We start from the raw sequence: 26,428 nt of genomic DNA, 5'->3' as shown, positions 1-26,428 counted from the left end.
AAATTATGTAATAGCTGCTAATATTTATTGCTTGATAATAATAAACATCTTGTAACTTGTATTGACATGTATTAGTTTATTTAACCCTCAGAGCTGCTCTATATGGAAGACATGATTACTATCAGCATCTTATAGAAGCGAGATTTGAGGCTCTCAGAACTTAAGTAATTTGCCTAAGATAGCACAGCTGGTATAGCACAGAGTTGGGTTTCAAACAGACAGCCTTGCTCCAGAGTCCACACTGTTAACCATTCAACTGCTTTGCTCCAGATAGTAAACATGCCCATACTTCGAGGGCAGCCAGGGTTAGAGTACGGACCAAGACCACAAAGTGAAGAAGAAAGCCAGAGCGCCTGATGGGTGCAAGAGCAGCAAAGCCGGAGGCCAGAGGCAATGCTGCTGGGTGTTGTCAGGGACAGCGAAATTCCCCCTCTACCCTTCTTGAATTCTTATGGCTAGACTAGTAATCAAACTGCCACAAGACCAGATTAATAAGAGAAAAGCCCATTTAATCAATGATGCTCAGAAAAAGGATCGAAGCAGGCACCTTTTCATACTTTTTGGACGGAGAAATAATAAACTTTTGAGGAATTGATGGGACCAAAACAAGTGAGTGTTCATTAGGAGGGAATCGAAGCAAAGTTTGGGCTTGGGTAGTAAATGATTAAAGGTGCAGCAAGGTTTGTTTCTGTGAGCTTTTCGGCTCTGGATTCCTTAACCCTAGCAATCAGGGCATCTCTTAGCCTCCAGGTGCAGGGAGGGTACCTTTCACCTGGGAGATTTAAGGAGGGCAGATACAGAGAGAGGTCAGACTGTTCTTCCTGCATTGGAAGTTTCTTAAGTAACTTTAATTCCAAAACATCAATATCATAGTGGATATATTGGGTTGGCCTACCCTGGACCCCAGCAGTTTCTCTCTGGAGAATTCTTCGTGTCAGGGAAATGGAAAATGTAAAAATGGAGAGAATAGGAAAGCTCAGGGTTTTGGAGGGAAACCGAAGGGTCAGTATTTGATGTAAGTCAAGTCAGGTACCCGCAATTAGAACCTAAACAAGGGCGTCTGGGTGAAAGTTTCAGACACTCAAATATGGAACCCAGTCATGTATGAACAGTAGTGGGAACAAGAAATGACACAGTAGTGAATGTATCGAATCTACTTTGGTTCTTTGTAAAGCAAGCGTCTAATTTTCTGGCTTGTCAGGACAGGGACTAGAGTGAGGAATAAGTGGCAGGGCGGTCGTGGACTAATATAGCCCCGTGGTCCTTGCTCCTCCTTCACTCTTTGCCTCTGTTTCACTGCATGATCTAGTTTTCTGTGTAGTGTGTGAAATATGTGTCTACTGAATGTCTGACATAATCCTAACTGTCCAAATACCTTCCCTGGCTGCAAGAATCAACAAATTTAAATATTTTCAAGTAAGGTTTTTCTATGGTCTAATTCACTGGTAAATTTTCAGCCAGTTTTTCTGGAACTAAGATATATATATATATGTGTGTGTGTGTGTGTGTGTGTGTGTATGTATATGTGTATATATATTTACGTTTATTTCTATTTATATACAAATGTATATTTATATATTTATATATGATATATGTATTTGATAAAAGGATGGTCCAGAATTCTAGCTGAATTATTTATTGCAGCATCGACTTGGAATTTAGGAAGACTCACTTCATACATGTGAACCATGGCTCAAAGAATCCATGGCACCCATTGGAGGGCTCTAACATCACTTTTATTATTTTAACGATACTGAACAAAAGGTAACAGTGGAGGAAAAAGTGCTTCGAGTAACTTTTGGTGTGTCCTGGCATGTTTACCTCAGAGAACTGATCATTTGTGGTTTGCACAAGGCATATTCATCAAATGCTTTAACATACCTCCCTAGGGAGGTTTTCAAATGAAAGTCTTTGATGGTCTGTAAAGTAAGTGAAGGGATTTACGAATCAATGGCAGAAAAATATGATTAATAGCAATACTGTCCAGTTCCTTCGCTCAGCTTTAGTCTTGTGTGTGATGCAGCAACTCATCTCGTAATTTACCTAATTACTAGCAAGACAGCAACTTGACTCTTTCAGGGACCCTATGATCAAAACCCCAAACAATCAGCTCACGTGTGCTGTGCCCTGAACTTCTGCACCTCGCAGAGCTGGTGAGCTTGTAGTTATGCTATATGTTAACCAAAGTCATTTCCTTTTTTCCAAAGATAGTTGGGATGGATCATTCCACAGGATTATACACCTCTCAAGGGCAGGAGACTTCATGTGTTGCTGCCTTGGTGAGTTGATGACTCATTTGCTGTGGCTCCTTTAAAAAGAAGGCACATGCTAAGCCTGAAGAGGAACTTTTGGAATACATGACCTTGAAGGATTCTTTTTGGCTTCTTAATGCTTTCAGTTTACTAAACATAATGTTGGGATAAATACACATTTGAAAACCACTGTGGAAGATTTAACTATTGAAAAGAAAGGAGCTTTAACATTGGCTATAATTCTCCTCTTCATGGTTAAGTCATCAGACATTATTGTGAAAGTTTATTTTTTCAATTTCCTTGATTCTTCAACCCTTTATTTTTGTAGTACTGGAACTTTATGTAGCTATGGGCAAATTAACCTTAGGCTACACATGCTAAAATAGGCTGGGAGGTGTTTGACCCTTCCTGGCTGTGTGCCCGACTACAAGAACAGGGCTTTAATAGTTGTATCCTCCTTAGATGCATTTCATTTTCTTTCCTCTCTCCTTACAATCACTACCTAACTGTCACTCCTGTCTTGCCCTAAGATGAAATACATATTGTCTGAGTCAACCGATATTTATTTATTTGTGCCCGATATGTTCTCTCTACTCCTTCCCTTCTTGGGGAATAACTCAGACTCTGTAATTAGAGCATATTGAAGAGAGTGACAAGAATGGTGACACTGCCTTCTCCACATAAAGGAAGAACGAGTAAAAGAAACTAAACAAGTGGAATCTAAGGAAGAAGAGACCCAGCAGGATCCTGGTGACTGCCATCAAACTTTGAAAGGGCTGTTTTGGAAAACAGAGGTGACAAGTGTAGAGCTGAGGACCAAGGGCTGACAGATGGTGAAACAAGGCTGCTTTTCTAATAGGTAAGCTTTTCCAAAGGTAGAATTGGCTCCCTTAAGAAGGAACGTGATCCAGTATAAGTTATTAGGGCACTCGGGAAGATGTTGTAGAGTAGTTGTACCACTGAGGCTGTTTCCAAGCCTGAGAAGCTCTTTCTGCTCTTTCACATGCATCATTTATTTCTACTTGCAACCCCTTCACTGAACAAAAGATATGTTGGCCTAGAAAAAGAAACAATTCTATTGCTAGCTGCTGCCTACCATCCCCTTACCTACATTCCCCCAACGTAGACTATTTTAATATTGTAGTTACCTTGACAACAGAGGTGCCTGTTTTAATAGTTTTAAGCGACATTATTCAAAGGGATTCTATTTCCCAAAAAGATGGGGACAACAGTCATCAGTATTCTCTTTTTCTTACTTCAAAGAGTCTAGGATTGAACATATACTTTGCATTGAAAATCATTGTAAATTTGCTGAGTAAGAGAACATCAAATGTAACCATTGCAAAAAACTAGAAAGCTTTCCCTTAGCATAATACAGAAAAATATATTTTTCTCTTGTAATGTATATGAAACATTTTGCTGACTAAAGGGCGTGGTTCACATTTCACAATAATCCCTACTTTCAAAGAATTCAATATATATTTATACATATTTTAGCCCTGTGCATAAGGCATTGGAGCTGTTGTGGAGTCAGGTTTAGTGTGGCAGATGTTGACCTCCACCGCAGCCTGTTTTACTGGAGTCACTGTTAATAAATTGTAGTTAAATAAGAATTCATTAATAGTTCATTAGGACAAGGTAGGAGTGACAGGTAGTAATCATAATAATTCATGAGTGAATTATTATTTGACTATGGGAGGATGTTATGCATGTAAAAGCTATCCAAGGTGGAAAAAATATCAAGAAGTACTGCAATGGGGAATCCACTGGGCAGATTTTTTACACTAACAACTTCTAATAAGAAACGCAGTCTAGGACTTAAAACTACTTTAGTTATTTTTCATTGGTTTGCCTCTTTCTAATGGTAATTAATTATATTTAACTAAATACTTTCTGTCTACAGGCTTTGTGCCAAACTCCTCACGTCTTGTCTTCTTTCAGCCTGAAAACACTCTAAATTGACACTATTTTTCCCCCATCCCACATCTCAGGAAGTTGAAGCATAAGGAGGTTTGACACCATGCCCAAAGTTATGCAGTTGGTATTGAAACAGATCAATAAATCCATATGTGACTCTAGAGCCTGAGCTACTCACTCATCCGCTGTGTTACCTGCCTTGATAGCCTGAATGCTAATGTGATGATTTTTATTTAAGATAAATTTGGGTAGAAAAACAAACTTTAATTTTTCTTTGTTTCCCACTTACTTCCTTCCCATTATAGGTTCAGTCGACCACTCCAGCTTAGAAGGTCGTACTCACCCCGTTTGTGAAGGAGAATGCTGGCATGCCGACGTCCGTTTCCATTTTCAACGTAACAGGAGTAATTTCCCAAGTCAGCTTCTTGTACAGAGTCCACAATTAATGAGATGGAAACTTCTTGCTCCCCAAGATGTTCCTTGAGGATTCTAAAATATAAAGCAAAACAAAACAAAAAACCCCACACAAACATACACATACACGAAAAAGAAAAAAAAAAAGATGAATCTGAATCTGATGTGAAAATACCTGCAGCAGCTGTGCTTCAGATTTAGCTATGGATTGATGCTGTCTTAATCAAATTATATCATGCCCTCTTCACTTCTAATGAGTAAATTTGTCTTTGTAGATGCTAATGAAGTTGCAGTTAATTATCTCTCTTAGCAGGACAATCACACTGTCATAATAAAGAAGTGAGAGAGACCTTGAAGAAAAGTTTATGAACTGTTTTCCCTTTAAGAAGAAATATGATGTAAAAGTGAGATAAGAAATTCTAATGTCTTAGGCTAGAGGACTAATTAGGTCTCAAGAAGAGAAAATTCTTGAGTTATTTTGACATTTCAGTTGAAACCTCCAGCCTGGCCTCTTTTCATGATACAAATCAATTGCCAATTTTTTTAGAATATGAAATTATAAACCTGTAGACAAAGCGGTGCGATGAGGTGTTTAATTCTGACATTTAAAATGAATGGTAAGTGCTCACTAATCTCACTGTCAAAGATTTTAGCAATCTTTCAGAGCAAATGGGAAATTTCACAATAAAGCTCCCTTTCTCTGCTCAAAAAGTCTCTACCTCTACCTTCCCACCTGTTTGGTAACTCATCTTGGCATGACACTTCTTAAGGCAGAATTAAAGAAAAACACCTTTCTAGAACCTTCCCTGAGCACCCATAAAAAGAGAAACAGGGGGAGGGGAATTAGGAGATTTAGTGTCCTTTTTTAATTTTAACATTTCCAAGTGTGCGGGTCAATGGCAACCGTGAAGTTGTAAATATGAAAAATGGCCGAGGAACACCTTAGTATACACATCGGAGAACCTGCCCACCTGCACATTTCAGAATCCAGTTAGTGTGTAAGAGCCCTGTGTATCGGTTGCCAGGAAGAAGATCCTAGTAGAAATGACCTTACATGACAGTCTTATGTGCTTTCATTTTCTATTGAAAAACTTTTCCCCTTTTACCTTTGATCAAGTTTTAAAAGTCCTCACACTTAAAAGTGTCCTCCTCCAAGAAGAGGAACCTTGGTTAAAATGTTCCTGTACTCCCAGAACACGTGACCTCTACATGGGAGAGTGTTTGCAAATGAGTAGCATTTGGATTCAGTTATAACTTAATTATTATTAATATGCTTGCTTCTGTACATTATGATTCAAAATGAGTATCTATGCCCAAGCATCATTTTAGTTCTAATTGAATACGTTGATTCTTAAAAGTAAATGAACAAAGAGATTATTTTTGAAAAAGAGGCTTAAGCCTTATGCCCTCAAATCAATGGCATTTTTAATGGCTATTCTCCATCATTCCCACTATATTCATATTTAGAACTTAAAGTCAGACTAGCAAAGGTAATAAAATCATTTGGTGTATCCTTTATCATTCCTACCAAGTGCTTTATAGTCTACCCGATGCCTCACATATGAAAATATATAAAAGGAAATGACAGAGCTTGTATCTGGTTGAGTCCTGGTACCTTGTTACTATTGCCTCTTAACAATTTAAAACAAAGAGCTCTTACAAACAAAACGCACAATATCACATTCTCTGAATTTGTTGGTACTTTGGTCTGTCTCACATTCAGTACATTCCTCCATGAAAAACTCCTTTTTATTGCTCTTAATTCTTTGCAAATGGCATTCATGCTTTGCAATTCCATAGTCTCTCAACAGTGTCTTGCCTCTTTGCCATTAACTGTTGCAATATTTTTATTATAATAGTAAAACAAAACAAAACAAAAGAAGTCTTTGCTTTCGGCTTACTTTCTAGTCACCAACTGAGCAAATGTTAATCCTGACTACAAGGTAAAAGAAAACAAAATATTTTACCTAATGTCACTTTCCCAAAGTCGATTTTCATCCAGATCTTCGATAAACTTTTCTCCTTTCATCCAGTAAATTAGAGGACTGACATCTCCACTGTACCCAAAGAAAGCTCTGCAGGTTAGGTTCGCTGAGTCGCCTGTGGAGAAAAGCAATAGAAATGTGTTATAAAACTCTGTACACTGTTTTTTTTTTTCAGGCAGACTGGCAGGTACCACTTTGGTTACTTAATTTATTTAATGAAACATCTTTCTAAAATAATCTTTTTCTGCTTCTTTCAATCTTCGTCGAGTTTATAAAATGGATGCTTTTGACAGCTTGTTGAATGAAATGGTAGTGACTCATACAATTTTAAATAAGACTAGCCACTTAGTTTATAGACAGTTCCACCATAGAGGTTTGCCTGATGTTTTCCCATGATCGGACGGAGGCTGCAAACACATGGGAAAGTACCACGGAGGTGATGTGCCCTTCCCGAAGCATGATATCAGGAGATACATAGTGTTGATAATTATAAGATTTTATAGGGCAATTAGAAGGTATTTCTTACTCCTGAATATGAGTAATAGGAAGGGAACAAAATCACCAGATGGGAAAGAAAAGGAACTGGAAATACAGGACCCTCGAAAAACATTATTAAATTACTTTTACTCTATGAGGAATAATAATGTAATGGAGAAAACCAACACATGAACAGGTAGAAAAGAACACGAAAAAACAAAGGAACGACTAGAAGTCAATAGTAGGGGTTTTTCTTAAATGTAAAATCAGAGATACCACGGTAGAGGTTAGTTTCTTTCAATATGCTCCTCAGGAGAGACCATTGTAATGGTGAGTGCAGATCAGTTGATTACTTAAAACAGCTAAGTAGAGGCCACCGACTAAAGGGTGGAAGTGCATTTCATGCCTGCAGAACACGTAACGTTTATCTCTAGACAGGTTACGCCATTTTGCGAACATCTGGTTTACCCAAGCCTCAGCCAGCATTAGAAAACTGAGATATCCCAGTACAGGCTAGTTTTAAAATCTCACTGCCTACATGTGGAATCAGAAAGTGGGGGTCAGGGGGTGGGGCTGGGGACCTGTAAGGACTGACTCCACTAGGACTGGGGCAAGGGAACTCTCAGGGATGGGCGCTACATACATGAGAGGCTGAAAACTATGCCCCAGTGACCCCTTTGTTGGCATTTGAAGTAAGAAAACTTTTTCAATTTCAGAAACTCCTGTAAAGGTTCTTGAGGACCTGACAACTCTATGATCTAAAGGTCAAAGAAGGACATGACTAAAGACTTGGAAGCCTCAGAGCTAAGTTATGAGTTAATAGTGAACACCTACTGAAATTATGCTTAGGAGGGCTACTATAATATAAATCCAAAGGAAAGCACAGTGTGCTTAGATGAACTCTTTCCATCCCCGTTATGGGTATACCTATATGCAAATTCTATTCTCCAAGTTCCACAGCAAGATAATTTTTATTGGATAAAATCAATGCTATCTTAATTATGTTCATTGTATAAGGATAGTTCATAAATAAATTCTTGCTCTTCTATTATTTCTAGGATGGCATGCTATAGTTTTCTCCTCGTATCTTATCTTCGTTCATGTCTGAATCTTGTCCAAGGAAGTGATTCCTCTTGGACTTTGGTTCTATATGCGATAGTCAACATTAAAAACCAGATAAGGCAAGTCCAGAAAATGTCTACCAGCTTTTAAGAAGCAAAATGGAGCTCCAAGAAGGTTCCTTGATTATCAATTTTGTACATAAACATTGCCTAAATGTTCTAACATGGCACCACACCTCTGTTGGAGAATACTTACATTACAGAGTGGATAACCAAATGCCAATCTTGTTGATTGGAAATCAGCCACAGATTTCTATGAGAAGTATCAATTCAATGTGAAAAAACAGTTTTAAACCCAATATTCTTTGGCTTTGCATTTTTATAAGGGCACTAACTTATATGCAACCTCACTACCTGTTATAGTGTCGAGGTGGTCATGAATTCTACAGTAAATCTCAAAATACTACCTGTTGTGATGATAAACATCACATGCCAACAGCATGAACATACATTAGAGAGCTTTACATTTTTATGGCAATAATTTACAAAATTTATTTTTTAAGGGATCAAATTTTAGCTTGTAGGAGGGAGTTAATGACTAAAACTCATAAAAAGAAGTCTCCAGAAATTACCTAACTTTCCATTCCAGTTTGACTAAATATGAGGCTTGTAAATAATGATCATACCATGAGCAACTCAGCCTGACATTCCGTATGAGAGAAGCAAGTTGAATCCCTCACTGCGACCTGAATTTGTCTCTCCTGTCACAGAACAAGTGATTTTCCATTACCTAATTCTTCATTTCTCTTACCTGCAGGCTTTGTGCTACCACACCTAGGAAATGGCTCTTGCACCCATGTCAAAAACGATTTGCTTTCTCAATCTTCTTGGCTCACCTGGTCTTTGACTATCTACCTTGCCTTGAGCTCCCGTACGAGGGCTATCTGCAATGTTTTGGGGGTGCCTTGGGGAGCTCTGTCCAGATTTGGATCGATCTTGCTGTGGGTCATAAAATTCATGGAAGGAATTAAAAGAGGATGAGGGAAAAAATAGTAGAGCACTCCAGGCACAGAGGAAAAAGCATAAGTAAAAGAACGCCAGAGAACTTTGGAGGAAATAAATAACTTCAGACTGGCTAAAGCTAAAGTGTACTTGGCGGGGTGGGCGTGGGGTGGGGGAGAGGATTAGGGGGAAAATAGAGCATCAGTGAGGCCAGAGCTGTGGCAGCCCTAGCTTCCCTACAGGCCGTGTTGAAGATTTGGGATGTGCTTTTAAGGGCAATGCTACCCTGGGGAAAGACTTCAAGGAGACTGACATAATTCCATCTGCATGCTAAAGAAATCACTTTCTCTGTACTTGAAATGCTGAGATTGGATCAGAGAGAATCAAGAGCACTGAGAGGGTTACAGTATTTTGGGATCATAACATAAGGAATAGTCGCTGCACAAAGACCGGAATTTTCTCACATAATTACTTAAAAGGGTAAAGCATAGTTGATAGCATTGATGACAGATCACTATGCTTTTTGTCAATGTGATAATAGAGAACCTCTCAAAGCAGAGATTTCATAGGAAGTCTAATGAGGTAGAAAATACATTTTTTATTTTTTATGATTTCCATGCATCACTGTGTCGTAGCAGAGAATGGGGGAATTGGGATGTTGCCAGCTGGTTCTCAATATAATCAGGCTAGAAAGTCAAATTGGCAGAGCTCTGTTCTGTTAAGAGGTTTCTGAGTGGGTTCTCTTAATTATACTTATGTATGTGCCTGAGCAAAAGGCACCACCACCAGGACACTAGGAGCGCATGTAGTCAATCTTGAGACAAGATAAGGCGCACGCTTGAAATCCAACCGCCCAAATGTTTGGGAGGAAAGCTACGACTACCCAGTACCTTTCCTTTAGGTAATGGTGGCCAATTATGGGAGTGTCAGGGAGCTGTGACCTTAGCCCCCAGGTCTGTATCGCCCATATTTGAAAGCTGTAATAAAGAACTATCATTACTTCCCTTCAGGATGAATAAGAACCAGGAGTCGATTGCAATTCATGGGGCAGGGTGGGGTCTAGGGAGAGATGATGCTCTCCCACTCAATAAGGGAAGACAGAGATTAATAGGGATGATTAGGAAAACTAGGGCATTTTATTTACGAAGCTAATTAGGCAATTAGGAAATAGGAATTAGGAAAGTAAACATGTTATGACTGTGTTTGTACCTTTAGCTGATGATGTGGGACATGCCAGTTGCACAACACGTTTTTAGCATCTGGGTTTTAGAAGTAGTCCGTGCACTATTCAGTTCATGTTCTCATGCTTTTTAAAAGTATATTCTTGGCTTTATATTCCCCTTTCTTTCCACCTAAGGTACTACTCTTCATCCATTAAGAGCAAACTCAAATAGAAACTGACAATGGCCTCCCTAGGAATAGTCAGTCACTCTGTCTTTGCTCCCCATAGCCCTTGAAGCATACCTGTATTTATCAGAATATATTCCCTACAACATTTGCTTTATTTGCATATCTACCCTAGCAACCGCAGCATTCACTCCCAAAGGTAGAAATTATATCTGCATTTACCTTTATGTGTCACCAGGACCCATTACAGTGTTTTGAATATATTAGGAATTCAATAAATAATTTCAAATCAATTAATAACTTGCTTAATATCTTTCAAATTTGCACTTTCCCTTGCTTCCTTTTATCAAAGCTTCATTAATGAATTAATTAATTAACATGCATACAGCTTATCGCAGCAGGCCAAATCTATCTTGTAAACTAGCCTTCAACATTGCATATACAGAGTCTCCTCATTCAGACATTATTTCACTTGTGGCCTGGAGCCAGTTCATACTAGCTTACAAGAGTCGATTACTACATTTTTGGAAAATTTGTAAGCAGTTTGTTAAGCACAGTAATTATGTACCATTGAATTATAAAAACTTACAATTAAAAAGACCTTATTAAAAACAAAGGTTAATAGATAAATCAAAATGTCCTAAGTATTTTGCAACATTATTAATCTATAGCATCCATATGGCAGAAATACTATATAACAGTGTGCTACTGCACATCTCTCCTGAGCCGCCCATTTAGTGAGATTGTGTTTGTAGCTTGCAGTCAACCATGGTGGGAGTATTAACCCATAAGTTGCCAAACGCTACAAATCAAGGTATGATTTATTGCTTTGTTGATTGTCTACAGAGAAAATGTTAATAATGCAGATTAAGTGTCATGTGTATAGTTGTTACATTAGTAATTGCACAGACATTAAAAACATATTCCTCTAGTATCCAAAAATATAATTTGATTCAGCAAGGAAGTCATTCACATCATTGATGAACTAAGTTCTAACATGTATCTCCTATGTTTACTCATTTGCTAATGTAAACAAAAGTATCGACCACCTATATGTCAGAATTGTACTTGGACAACCAATTGTTAAGCATTTACCAGCATACTCTCTATCAAATTGCTTTTTCAAAGATATTGCAAGCACATCGTAATAGCTTTATTGAGATACAATTCACATATCATCCATCTACCCATTTAAAATGTCCTATAAGTCAATGGTTTTCAGCATTCACGGGACTGTGCAACCAGCAGCACAATCAACTTTAAGACACTTCCATCGCCCCCAAAAGAAACCATGAACCAATTAGCAGTTACTTGTCATTTCCTCCTAACCTGCCAGCCCTTGGCAACCACTAATCAATTTCTACTTTCTATCTCTACAGATTTGCTGATTCTGGGCATCTTGTATAAATGGAATTATACATTATATAGCCTTTTGTGTCTGGCTTCTTTTGCTTAGCTTGATGCTTTCAAGGTTCACCTACATTACAGCACGTATCAATATTTCATTTCTCTTTATGGTTAAATAATATTTCCTTGTATAGATAGACCATATTTTGTTTATTCATTCATCAGTTGGTGTGCATTTGGGTTGTTGCCAGGACTGAATAATGCTGCTTTGAACACTCCTGTACAAATTTTTGTATGAACATATGTTTCATTTCTCTTGGGTATATACATAGCTAGAAGTGAAATTGCTGGGCCATAAGATAATTCTATATTTAAATCTTTGAAGGATTGTCAGACTGTTTTCCAAAGTAGCTGTACCATTTTACATTCTCTCCAGCAATGTACAAGTTGTTCCAATTGCACAAGCTCGTCAGTATTCGTTATCTGTCTCTTTGATTATAGCCATCCTACTGAGTGTGAAATAGTATTTCTTTGTGATCCTTGCCATTCATATAAAACCACAAAGTTATTATTACATATAATTATTTTATTAACAACCAGTGTGGTTCAAAATTATAAAACCAATCTAAAGATAAAAGGGATTTGATTAGACCACAGTATGTGTTTGTCAACATCATAGCTAAAATGCTAATTTCCTCATTGTTGTGTTATAGACCCTATGATGAATTTATAATTTTAGTTGAGAATCATAAGAACTTTATTACCTGAAGGCTTACACTGTTTAAGAACATCTGAGAAAAGTTATTTTCAAATGTTTAAAAGTAAACGTATTTTAAACTAGAAATTCATATAAATGGGGCCTGTAGGATCATATCCTTTAAATTCAATATGAGGACACCTACTGGCATCATTCTCATATGATTATATTTTTTGCAGTTTTGCTAATTCACTTAGACATGAAAAAAATAATAAGATGCTTTAAATGGTGATAAGAGAATTGTTTGAAAATAATATAATTGCATACTTAAACAGTTCAGAAGAACTTATATCTTTACTTTCTTTGAAAAAAGAGTTCTTTCAAATGTCCAAATGTAAGAAATATATAGGACTATCTCACTAGCGAAAGTTTTAATATTTGGCCTCTTGATATAACATACTTTTTGTATTTGTATTACAACATGTAAAAATCTGTGCAATTCGAGTTACTCTAAATAGACCATGTCAAAATCATGTAAATGTATCACTATACATACCTGTCTAACAAATGGAGTGTATGTGGTAATGCTTAGAGAAGGACTATTCGCCATCTCAATATATTTGAATAGAACTTCACGTTAAAAAATGCAAAAAAAATGCCCTTAAGGAATTCAATAGAGCCAAACTATGCAAAACAAAAGCAACAGACTATGCAAATCTAAAGAGCATTTATTTTAAAATCATTAAAAACTGGCTTATGAGCCCTGGTTGGCATAGCTCAGTGGATTGAGCATGGGCTGCGAACCAAAGTGTCGCAGGTTCGATTCCCAGTCAGGGTACATGCCTGGGTTGCAGGCCACGGCCCCCAGCAACGGCACATTGATGTTTCTTTCTCTCTTTCTTTCTCCTTTCCTTCCCTCTCTAAAAATAAATAAATAAAATCTTTAAAAAAACTAGCTTATGAAATTTTAAAATGAGGTGTACTCGGCCCAGTATGAAATGGTAGCGGAATCTATCTCAGCATATTGGAGTCCGTGGCAAGCAATTGAAGAAGGCAATTCAGGAGAAAAGAAGTTTTCCTTAAAAGGGTAAGTTTGGAATTCTGGCAATTTTTTTTAAGTAGATGATTTGTAGGAAATTAATGTACTCTTATTTTAGCTATAGTTAATTTGATTTGAAGCTATTTTGCCTTAATCTTACTCTCTAGGAGACAATGATTTTTATCACCATTTTGCCAGCCTCAAGAAGAAAACTTGGGGGTTAGCAATGGTCTATGATATCTAAAATTCTACATTATACATGATTTCCATAGTAACTGAATAGAAAATAGTAGAGATCTTATTTATATTAGCAACAAAAAACTAAACAATAATCAGAAATGGTTGGGAATAAGTGAACCACAAAATAATATTGAATCAGATGAAAGTTTTTATGAAATGCATATACAGAAAGTTTGCAAAGCCTTGGATAAAAAATCTAGATATTTTTGAGGTCCGCTACCAAGTTATACTTTAGGTTCAATGTTACTGCTACTGAAAATCCAATAAATTACAGAATTCAAAATAATAATTCTATATTCATTTAGAAATTTAGGTAGATAGATATTGTGAATAATTTCCTAAAGAAGTGTAAGCATGTGAATGGTCCAAACAAAGAACAAAATGCATTGATTTTTATACATTATTTTAAAATAAATATTGTATATATTTAATGTGTAAAGCATGATGGGTAATGCTTAAAAATAGTAGCAGATTAGCTCCAGGCAATGAATTATCAGATTTTGAATTATGATCTGGAAACAAAGGTTAATTTCATATGATATAGCAAAAATTAAAACTTACTAGAGTTAAATATTATTATAAGACAGGCATACTATCTAGAAGAAGTATGTTATTTTATGAATCTATGTAGGAAAAATGATTTCTTAGAATTCCAGCCTCAACATAACAAGAAAATTCAAGATTTGCAAATTTAAAGAAATAATTAGTAAAGCTTTGGTACACTGGGAAACAATACAAAGAAAAGTAAAACAATAGAGAAGATTAAATTTTCTTGATTGTGTTTGCCATCTAATGTGTGTCTGAGTATGTTTTCAGTTACAAAGGAAATGTGATAAAATAATACTTAGCCAAGTGCCTTGAAAGTTCTTTAATGGATTAATATTCCAAACATTCAACTTGAAAATGATCATAGGCAGATTTTTAAAAAATTACTTTATTGGTGTTCCATTACGGTTGTCTGCATTTTCCTCCTACCACTCCCCCACACCCCAGCCAATACCACCTCCTTTCCTTGCTTCCACCCTCCTCCTTGGTTTTGTCCATGCGTCCTTTATGGCAGTTCCTGAAAACCCTTCTCCCGACAGCCCCCTCCCCCTCCCCTCTGGTTATTGTTAGATTGTTCTCAATTTCAATGTCTCTGGTTATATTTTGCCCATCAGTAAATGATTGGATCAAAAAACTATGGTACATTTACACAATGGAATTCTACGCAGCAGAGAGAAAGGAGCTACTACCCTTTGGGACAGTATGGATGGAACTGGAGAGCATTATGCTAAGTGAAATAAGCCAGACGGTGAGGGACAAATACCATATGATCATATTTTTAACTGGAACATAATCAACAAAAGAAAAAAGCAAACGAAACATTGACAGATTTTGAAAGAAATTAGAGGAAAGGTTATTACTATTGCATCTCCTAATGCCACCAATTAACATAATTTTTGCATATTTTCACTAACTTTCATATCAGGTTTTATTTTATATTCCTGTATCTTCTACAATATCATTTAGTTTAGATAAATACGGGTTAACATGCCACCCATATTTTTCGGACCATAAGACACACCCAGGTTTTAGAGGAGGAAAATAGGGAAAAAAATCTGAAGCAAAAAAATGTGGTAAAATATTTAATAACATAAATAACATAATATTTCACCAATGTAAATGTAAGCAGAGCTCAACAGCAGCATTAGCAATCATTATTCCTCTCACATTTGGTGGGGGGAGAAAGTGCATCTTTATAGTCCGAAAAACACGGTATATTGTTTTCTTATTTTACTTAAGCCAGGGAATTTCAAACTTATTGTCAAATAATTTGCTCCCCTCCCAGATGTTGACTCAGCAAGCGCAGAGGGTTCTGGGGAATTCCATTTTTAACGAGCTCTCTCAGGAGATTGTCATGCAAGTGGTTACAGTTAACTGTCTGGAACAATTTCCTTTTACCTTGGACTTTGTTTACAGTGGAACTAGGGCTCAGAAAAGCAAGATTGAAAACCATTCAGGCAGGGCCCTTAATGAGGGAGCAAGGACAGGGAGGCTGGGAAAGAGGAAAGAGGGTTCATAATAATGACAATGGTGGGTAGAGAGGTAGCTAGTGTAAACAAGACATAGAATGTTCAACTGCACCCCTGGTGACCCCATCCAAGCTATGGAAATATATCGTCTTTCCAAAGAAATGTAGGACAGAATTTGTGTTTCAGTGGAAAACTACCCACTTACCCACTTTTCTGAGTTACCAGATTCTAACTTTCACCGTTTTTGAGCTGTTTTTTGACTCTGTAAATTACAGGTAACTGACATGTAAATTTTCCCATGTCTGGCAGTGTTTTAATTGATTTTATTTCCCTCTGGTCTTTTAGCTATCCCCCCCAAACCCATGGAAAAATCTACTTTTTCTCTACTTGGAATTCATCTCAAGATTCCTTTACTCTATATAAATCTGCTGCTTTGATAATCTGCCTGGTCCCTTCATATCATATGAGCAAAAATGTCTTTAACATGTGTTTATCCTTATATCTGTATGAAAGTAATGATTGTACATTTTTCTGAAAATTGTCTGTTAACAGGAATATAATGCTGACCTCCTTGCTTATCATTGCCCTTAAACTAAGCAACACATAATATTTTTACCTATGCGATATGTCTCTGGCATTTGTTGGATTACTGAAGGATTGTATGAACACGCTATTTTGCTTTCTTTTTTCAAATATAAGAACGGGAGTAAAATTTTATCTTTACTCTGTTGAAGTCCAAATGATTTATCTTGTTATCAACAGCAACTATCCATCTCTTCTCCCTTTTGGTCTCTAATTTGCTGGAACCTGCAATTTCTGATAAGGCAATCCTAACCTGCAATTCAGAGACTCAACACCACAGTTCTTCATTCCCTTCCATTTCGATATTGAAAACACACCTCCAGTCCCACCTCTGACACCCAAGTGATAGTGCTCATAGTATTTACTACACTTGACCAGAAATACTGAATTAGCATGAGAATTCCGTGAGTTACATAGAAGAGAGAGACACAATTTCATTTTCATCTTAATTTTGTTTCTTTGTTTTTCTTCAAGCACTAGCAGAATTCTTTAATGTGTGCCCTAGGTAGCTGCACACATCAAATATATCAGTCAGCCAGGCCTGGAGTCTTGAAGATAATAGTGTTGCTGTCTCAAGTTGCTATCGGTAAAAGCTACAGTAAATTGCACTAAATGCTTCTGCCGCTTTTTTGGCAGAAAGGTGCACCATCAGCTCAATCTTACCAGGTTACAAAGGAAGCACTCTAAAATTGATCATAAAAAAAATCATTTGCTATCTAAAAGGGGAACAATGCTTGTCATACATCAGGATTTCGAGTAGGCGGCCATGTGAGGAGGCGTTAGAGGGAAAATGATACATTTCCCCTTTAAACGTTGGATTCCAATGGGCTGTAAGTAGGGTCACTTATGATTTAGTGCAGCCTTCTAATTAGGGATTATCTGGCCATTTCTAAAAGTGCTGAGAGCAAAAATTCTTTCTCCACTAGAGGACACTCTCTAACTTATTAAAAAGTTTAAATAAAAAAGAAGCCTCTTTTTTAATTAAAAGGAAATTTCTTCCCTAATTAAAAAGCATCAGCATTCAGAGATCTTACTCACTGAAATTGGAATATATGTGTATTTTGTTCTTAAATAAGATGTTGAATAGTAGGGGGATTTTTAATTTCATTTGCACCATTAATCATGCATATTAAAATTACGCTATGGTCATGGTAAAGATAAATGATTTGCCAAAGACTTTTCATTTAAGATAAAACAAGGTGGTTTGCAAAACATATTTATCTTTTGTCATCAGTTACACTGATGGTTCCGCTTCCAGAAAGCTTTATTCAAAAATGAAGAATCTCCTCTTCTCCCCCACCCCCACCTCCAGCTCCTCCCTCTCCCCCCCACCCCCCACACACAGAAAGAACGAAAGTTCCCTTGTAACTTCCTCAAGATCTTTGGCCCAAATAAGTATCAGGCTCTATGGCACATAATATCTGACAGTATCTAACCACAGAGAGTTCTCTGGAAATCAGAGGTTTTTCTCAGGGTTCCAAACGAAAGGAAAGAAATGGAAGGGATAGGTTATATTAAGCGCGTAGTTGAGGATCTTACTCCTGAAGGATGTAACAACATCTGCTCAGATTTCAGGGGAATAAAATCACCGAAAAAAAAAAAACAAAAACAAGACGTGCACTTTAAATCTGCTCACCATGACTCAGCTGTCCTGTCAGATTTCCTTATGATCGTGTATTTCAGACTCTCTTACAACATATTTCTTTAGCTTTTAAGGACAAAGCAACTTATTTGGTTGGCTAATAGAACTGCAAGAGGATTTAAGTAGTTGGACTTAGCATCAACTGAGTTAATATACATCCATAGTACACATGGCGGGCGAGTGCTCACAAGCTGCTAAGCAATTATCAATGTATTACTCATGTTGCTATTGTCACGGGACTTAAACTTTTCTATAAGTGATGGCTTGCAGTTTGTGCATCAAGTTAGGCCAGGTATGCCTTTCAGGGAGCTGAGGGCTGCATCCTAGAATTTGAATGAAATGTTGGGGATATTACCCACACTAGTGACAGGAATAGAAGCAAGGGCAGAGCCCCTCCAGAGTGGAGGGGAAACACACGCACTTGAAAAAAAAGCACGCCCAATATGGGAGTATTATTGCTGCACTGTGTTTCGCTGGTTCAAAGATCCTTGTAGGGACTCAAACTGTAGCTCTTGATGGCTGCCTTTCATTTGCATGTTACAAAAGTTAATGGCATCTAGCAAAATCAATGGACATCGGGCTGAACAGAGGGACTTAGCACGCATCAGTTAACATCTGTTGCCACCTGAACACCTCATCCTGGGAAAGTGTGAGGTTGCACCCGAGTGTTGAAAGGATGGGCATTAGTTAAAAGAAGCAGGAAACCAATGACTGCTTCGGGGAAAACATTCAAGTGCCAGAAAATGGATTTGCTCGCAATGGTTACTTGGAAGCTTGTGGTGATGAAGAAGAGGAACTCGGGTCAACTTTCTAATATTTTTAATTGACTTAAAATACACATACCATAAATTTTACCATCTTAGCCATTTTGAAACCTATAGAGAAGTGGGGCCGTTTGGCTCATCAGGTGAAGAGTGGATGAAAGAAGTGACTTGTGGTTTGCTTTCTGCCACAGACATCAGAACTGCTTAGGATTTTATTCATTTCTAAAATTGTTTTGAGTCATCCAGAATATAAACCTGCTTCTGTAATGCAGACATTTTTAGGATTTTATTGCAGAGCCCTTACTGATCTCAAAACTTTGTGATTGCATCTTGATAAGGCATCTTTATTTTTGCTCCATTAATGACATAGTCGCTGTACTAAATCCCGCACTGATTCTTTTAACTCTTTGGGTGCTTTCTTATCCTTCCAGAGTCTCACATTTTAAAGCAAAGTATCCCGCCTTTAGCCTCCAACTATGTTTAAATCAGTCCTTAACATACATACAAGACAGCATTCATCTGTGGCGAGTGATCAGCAAGTTCTTTAGGCTTCAGTATCATAGACAGTTGAGACAGGAAAGGAAAAACACAGACTGAGGTGAAAACAGGAATATGAAAAAGAGGAGTGAGAGGGAAAGAATCATAAAGGAGGAGGGAAGAATGGGCTATTAGTAGTGAAAGTGAAGGATATTGAAAACTCCCTGACAGCGTACTCAAACACAAGTGTTCCATACAGGTTGCCATGTTCTTGAACGGAGCCTATCTTGACACTGCCTTTGTCTTTCTTGTGCTTCATCTGTAACCTTCAAATCCTGGCTGGCACTTATTAAGGCAGAGGCAGCTAAATACTTCCCAGTGTCTCTTATCCTTCTTCCTTTTGGTAACACAACCCCCAATGATTTAGTTGGGCAGAAGGCTTCCCAGCTACACACTATATTTCCTAGCTTTCTTTGCAGGTCGATGCGGCCACAAGACTGAGATCAGGCCAGTGAGTTGTGTGAAGAAGCGATGTGCACAATTTCCTGGTCATCTCTTTCATGATGAAGCCTCATGCCCTGGACTTTATTTTTCTCTTTCCTGTAGGCTGCAAAGCAGACTGTGTCAGTGAACTGGTTTCTATCATATATACAAAGAAAAAATATTGGAACAGCGAGATACAAGGAATCGGGATCCATGATTTACTTAATGTAACATAATCGCCCCATCATTCTGGGCTCCTCTCTACTGGTCTGTTTAATGAGAGAAATATACTTCTAATTTATTGAAAACATTGTATTTTGGGGTACCTTTGTTACCCAGCCTCGCCTGTGCCCAACCAGCACTTGTAGAATGTATTTTTCCACCTTGTCTGTCATTTTGCAGTGGGGCAGGATAAAATCCATGACACTACACTAACTCATTTGAGCCAATCAGTATTGTAGAGAAGAACCACATTTATCTCTTGTTAGTACTCTAACAATTCCCCACAGTGCCTGTGTATAAAATGGAGGAGCAGCAAAATACAAAATACTCTCTTTGAGAAGGAAAGTATGAAATCAGGAATGATTGTCCTTTTAAGGAAGTCCTTAACTTTATTTAGAAGACAACTATCAGGCATTTACTTAGGTCACAGTTTACTCAGGGGGTAATACAGTCAATAGCATCTGTTTCAGAACACGTATATACCTTGTGACTTAAAAAAAGATTTTTTGTTGTGGTTTGTTGTTTCTTACATGGGCTGGTTGGTCTAAATGAAAGGTCTAACTCAAATTGAGTGAGAACTTACATGCATGACCCACGGACATGAACAATGGTGTGGGGATTGCCTGAGAGAGGGGTGGGGTACTGGGTGGAGGGGGGCCAAGGGGGAAATTGGGGCAACCATAATAGCATAATCAATAAAATATAATTTAAGAAACAAATTGTGCTTTGCTATATTTGTGCAATTTAATAAGACCCATTCCCTTAAGTTTCCTAACACCCAAGGTCATAACAAGTAATTTAGATATGTACAAAGCCTGCTTTTCTTATGTTTTAAAAAATAGAACCCATAATCCTTAGGTTTATAGGGCTTTTAAAGTTAATGAAATATTCTTTAGGAGTTTTATAAGCTTATAAAACATGGCTAGTGCAGGACATAATGATAGCTCGTGCATGAGATCTATTATTTAAAATATAAGTGAACATTCAGTGAACTCAGTCTAGAAGGGATTTTGTTGGTCAGCATTATATTGAAAGTACTCAGTATAGTTGCTGGTGTTTCATACATTGGTTTGCTTTGCTTGTCTCCTCTCCATAGTGGTTTAGTAACATGTTTCTGACAGCTTATGAGCCTAAAATACACTATGGAACTTTTTTTTTTGGTGCACATTTGATAGAAGGAGAAATGATAGCAGTTTGAACCACCATGAAAGTAGTTAAAAAAACTGAAGTTCAAAATGGGAGGACATTTTCTGTGCTGAGTTCATCAGAAGTTGATAGTATTCATAAGTATTTTTAGTATTTTAAAAATTTCACTGTTATTTTTCCTTTCAGGGTATGACCAGAGCTATTTCTCTCAGTTCTTTTCATCCTTGAAAAGATGCATTATTTATCTTTGGAACCTGTAGCTAGCTTTCTCAGTCCATTCTACTACTGGTGTCTTTAAAATCATTCAAAAGTAACTCTTCTTGTCTAACTTTCATCCCTCTTTCCCGATAATAGAAACTCAGGTTTAGAAGACATTTATTCCCATGCTTAAAAGTATTTTTATTGTGTCTATACCTGAAACTTCTTAAGAGGCTATGAAGTTCTTAATTTTTTCTTCACTTTTGGAGTTCCACTCTCACTTTCTATAACTTTATCGTTCCTCATGGTGTTACCCTTACTCCTTGTCTTTACACTAAGCCAGTATCTTATTAAAACACACACACACACACACACACACACACACACACACACACCAATACTACCCATACTGGTTACTCTTTTGTGAGCTATTGAGAGATTTTTCACATGGTTTTTAATCACAATTGCCTTATGCAGGGCTTATGAGACACCTATCTGGAAGGTTTATAACCCTCAATATGTCTTCAATAAAAGAGCTTGTAAAGTAGCATCTGAGACTTGTCAGCATCTAATAAAGGTAATCGCTTGAGAATACTGTTACAGCTTTCTTACCTACAGAAGCTATATGACTTTCTGAGGTCTATTTTTTGTGTCCATCACTATTATTCTGTGATTTAAAAAACTAGGTTCTAATATTAGCGATGCTCTAAGTAGAAAGTTGTAGAAGTAAATTAAAATAACTGAGTCTTCTTGTCTTTAAGGAAATGGCCGCTTGTTATCATTTCAAAGAGATGAATACCTTGTCCAACATATTTATGAATCATTCACATTATTGGTGTTCTATCTGTGGTTATATGAATAAGCTTGTTTTGCCTGACCTCCCGCCTCCACAAACATTGGAATCTCCTGGGAAATGCCCTTTAGTATATATATATATATATAATCAATTCAGGTAAAATGCAATAATCAGTTTTAAATCTTTTCCAGGGAACCCTGGAAACTTTCACATAGTCCAAGAGAGTAGAAATAATAAAGCCATTTGTTCATATCTGAATAATGTTTCATAACATATTAACTCCTTGGAGCTGGCTTTTGGAATACCCTGTGTCAAAAGTTAATGATAAATTCTGCTGATAGGATGAACATGCTGAATCAGGAACTGGATTAATGAAAATACTCACTGATCTGATTAACTTGATCAAATGTGATGCTTTCATTTTTAATAACCAGGCCTATCATATAATAAAAAGTAGTTCTAGCCAAAATTAAGAAAACATTAATAAAGCTATTAAACATAATCAGATTCTTGTGAGCTGAAAATCACAACTCTAAAACATCTTAATTAGTACTTTTTCTACCATTATTTACTCAAAAGTAAATACTTGTATTTACTTATATGCTTCTTGACTTTCTCATTTGAAGTAGGAGAGAGACTCTTAAGATTCCATGGATGAAGCTTTAAAGCACTTTCTATATCTCTTGATTCCTTCTTTTTTCTTTAGTTTTGTCTTTATTTTCAAAAATTGGTGCAATAGAAAAATATGGCTTTCATAATTTCGGAGAAATTTAATTATAGCATTAAAATGTCACCATATATATATTCTACTTCAAGGTAGCACAGCAGATCATACACCATCTTCCTCCACTACCTCTTTCCTCTGAGGGCCTCCTATGGCCCTTGGAAAAACAATCCTCCCTCAGTCAAGATCTGCTCTGTGGCTCTAAATATGCTGAGAGAAGTGCAGTTGTCTAGAGTATAGATTAATGCTACTTCTTGAGAGCACAGCATTAACATAATATAACTACTAGAAGAGACATCTTCCTCATCCACAGTTAGGAACGGTGGGTTTCCACAACACAAATACACATTTTAAGTCAGCTTTGTTGAATTTGTGTTTATTTTTCAACTAGCTCCCTCTTTCCCCCAGCAACATCTTACTCCACAATTAGAGATTTGGTACAGTATGAATAAAACCCTTCCACTTTTTCATAACAATAAATAAGGTTATACCCTGTAACAATGCTTGCTCTTTTTGGAGAGCCAAAGAAGAGGTGTGAAATGCATTTATGCTGTCTCCTTTATTTCAGCCAACACTGTCACTTAGATTTGCTCCACCACTCTCATAAATTTTTCAGAGAGCCTTCTCTTTTCATTTTAATAACCAAGACAATTCATCTTAGAAAAATATTGCCCCCTTGAAAGTGGAAAATGGACATTTCCTTTCAATATTAGGAATGGCTGTCTGGTATGCAAGATCGTAGAGAGGTAAATTGAGTAAATTCATTACTTCTTAATCCCCTTGTTTATCTAATTTGAATACATACATGTGAGCAGCGCTTTTGGAATTCTTAAGGGGAGAAACAAGCTGATTTATGGGCTCATCGTCTGATTTAGACATCACTTCCTTCATTTATCCTCCAAGTGCAGGTACAACGAAGCGCAATGATTTCCCACACCCTTTGAGAATGCACATTGTGATGGCCGTGTAATGTACTGACTTGGCTAGGCTGAACTGAATTTCCCATAATTCTATTTTCTCATGTGTGTTCCATTAGAGTGGGCTATGAGAGAGATTCTGTCATACTAATAGAATGGAAGAGAGGCAGCAGCCATTTGTGTATGTGTAAACATGCACACATGTGTGTACACATTGTTGCTGATATGCTATGCTCCTTCACTTTGTTGACATAAAGTAGCGGTTCGGCCTGAAACTGCTTTTCCCCTCTGGATCTCCCATCAGTGTCTCTGACCGCTTGGCTGGAGATGTACCTGTTTAGCTTGTGATGAGAGGCCCTGCTCATTCTTGTTGCGAAGTTCAGAGGCAACAGGAACTCACACGGATTTGAGCATCCTAGTTGAGTTCAAGCCTGCTCAGGCTCTTCCCGCCTGACTGCTGGCTCCGTGGACTGTAAACCCAGCTTGTGTTCATGGATTCTGCCTTGCTCATTATCTTCCCTTTCCAGCAGCCTGCCTGTGAACTTCTATACGAGTTATAATTTCTCAGGAAGGTGTTGGGAGATCCATGCTGCCTTTAGTAAAGTTATATATTTTTTGTCCATATGGGTTAACAGAAATGATAACCTAGAGTTGTTCTTCAAAACAAACATGATTGTCTTGCTGTTACCTCAGAAAAGAAATAACTGAAATATTGATGATTTATCTGAAAGAATAAAGTAGCAAAAAGTATACATAAAATAAGCTATTCTTTTTAAGATATTAAGACATTGGTGAGGACTTAACATAATGTTTAGGTTGAACTTGATAAATCAATTCTTAAAATTGTTTAATGTGCTAAAAATGCAAAAAACAATTCTGTATTAAAATCACTGGTCATATCATCTGAATTTTCAGCCATTCTTTCTCCTGTTAATAGATTTATTATAGGGTTTTAGGAAAATGAAATAGTTTTATAAACATCTAAATAGTAACTGGCTTACTAGCTTATGGGAAAGATGAAAAAGAAATAAAAAAATATCCACATCACTCAAGATATGCTTATTCTAGAAAATAATTAAGTTCTATCCATAATGGAGAATAATGTAAAATAAAAGCAAAATATAGTCAATACAACATCAATGAAACATTATCACAGTAGCTGGAAATACATGTTTGAGACAAGAAATTTGACATTACATTCACTGTGATTATAGTTTCTCCTATGTTCCAGAGTGGGTAGGGCCTTTGGGACACTATGCACACCCTCTTTTTTAAATGCATCTGTCTGTCAACAAATTAACACCTAGGCTGATGCATTAATGAGCAATTAATTAGTTGACAGAGGCATGTAGATGGGGATTTCAGAAGGGAATCCCTCTGGCTGTGTCTATTCATGGAAAGCAAGATGTAAAATTGAAGGAAAAAGAAGGAATTTTTGGAAATATGTCACTTCAAGATGGCAAAATCAATATACCTGGGTATTTTCTGAATGTTGTAAATTTTCTCCCAATGTTTTCTCTTTGCATTTTTAGCATAAACAATGGAACTTTCCTTAAATGTGTGTTCTGCTTCTATAAATATATTGCACTGTACACACACACACACACACACACACGCACACACACGAGGTCTGTCCAGAAAAAGTGTAGCCATTATTAATAGAACTAGAATGGTTTGCATGACATCGATGTAACCTGGCAGCCAAGGAGAGTGGACTGGAATGTGCATGCGTGAACAATAAGGACTTCACTGTACTAGTCAGTGGGGGCGGTAGACACCATTAAGTGACTATGTGTACTGTGTGGCTGTCACATTCAAAATGACTTACTGAGCAGAACAACGAATTTGCATCAAATTTTGCATTAAGTTTCAACATTCCTCCACGGGAACTATTCACATGATTCAGAAAGCCGCAGTTATAGACAACTGGTGATTGGTAGCTTCACCACAACAATGCACCTGCCCATGCATCACATCTTGTGCAGAGATTTTTGGTGAAACATCAAATCACCCAGCTGACTCAGACCCCCTATAGCCCAGATTTGGCACCCTGTAACTTCTGGTTTCTCTCAAAACTAAAATCACCTTTGAAAGGAAAGAGATTTCAGACAATCCATGAGATTCAGGAAAATATGACAGGGCAGCTGATGGTGACTGGAAGAACTGTGTGAGGTCCTTAGTGCTTACTTTGAAGGGGACTGAGCCATTATTGTCCTGCGTACAATGTTTCTTGTATCTTGTATCTTCTTCAACGAATGTCTCTGTTTCTCTCTCTCTCTCTCTCTCTCTCTCTCTCTCACACACACACACACAGTTTAGATAAAGGGGAATATTCAACCTGTAACCTTAAATTAGAGACTAAAATCTTAAATGTCAAGATGGTTTAAGGCAATGAAGCATGGTGACTCCAGTTAACAGTTACCTCTATAAAAACGCACATTCAGATTGTCTAAAAACATGCTCTGTAGGCTGCACAAAGCAGGCTCCTAGGCTGATTTTCGTGCTCCAGTCACCACTTTGCAATCTCTATCCTAAAGCAGAAATGTGGCTGAAATCCAGACCCCTGAGTCAGCTAAATCTATGTCCAAATAGGACTCTATCATTTATTATCTCCTTGAACTTAAGCAATTTATATCATATAACTCTAATATTTTAATTTTCTCATTTGCAACACTGAATGTGAA

At 37.2% G+C, this 26,428-nt stretch overlaps 1 protein-coding gene across 1 annotated transcript in view; it reads right to left on the bottom strand.

Moving 5' to 3' along the window:
- The window catches only part of IL1RAPL1 (interleukin 1 receptor accessory protein like 1), a 1,208,235-nt gene that overhangs the window by 41,300 nt on the left and 1,140,507 nt on the right, over positions 1-26,428 (bottom strand). The window contains exons 7-8 of the mRNA XM_028523164.2: positions 6,551-6,683; positions 4,513-4,658 (exon numbers count right to left, since the gene is read on the bottom strand). Of these exons, the coding sequence (XP_028378965.1) occupies positions 4,513-4,658; positions 6,551-6,683 (279 nt within the window). The remainder of the gene's footprint in view (positions 1-4,512; positions 4,659-6,550; positions 6,684-26,428) is intronic.

This window comes from Phyllostomus discolor, chromosome X (genome assembly GCF_004126475.2).
Source record: "Phyllostomus discolor isolate MPI-MPIP mPhyDis1 chromosome X, mPhyDis1.pri.v3, whole genome shotgun sequence".
Classification (NCBI taxonomy): domain Eukaryota; kingdom Metazoa; phylum Chordata; class Mammalia; order Chiroptera; family Phyllostomidae; genus Phyllostomus; species Phyllostomus discolor.
Note: the sequence above shows the minus strand (reverse complement) of the source record. Positions and strands in the feature narration are given on the sequence as shown.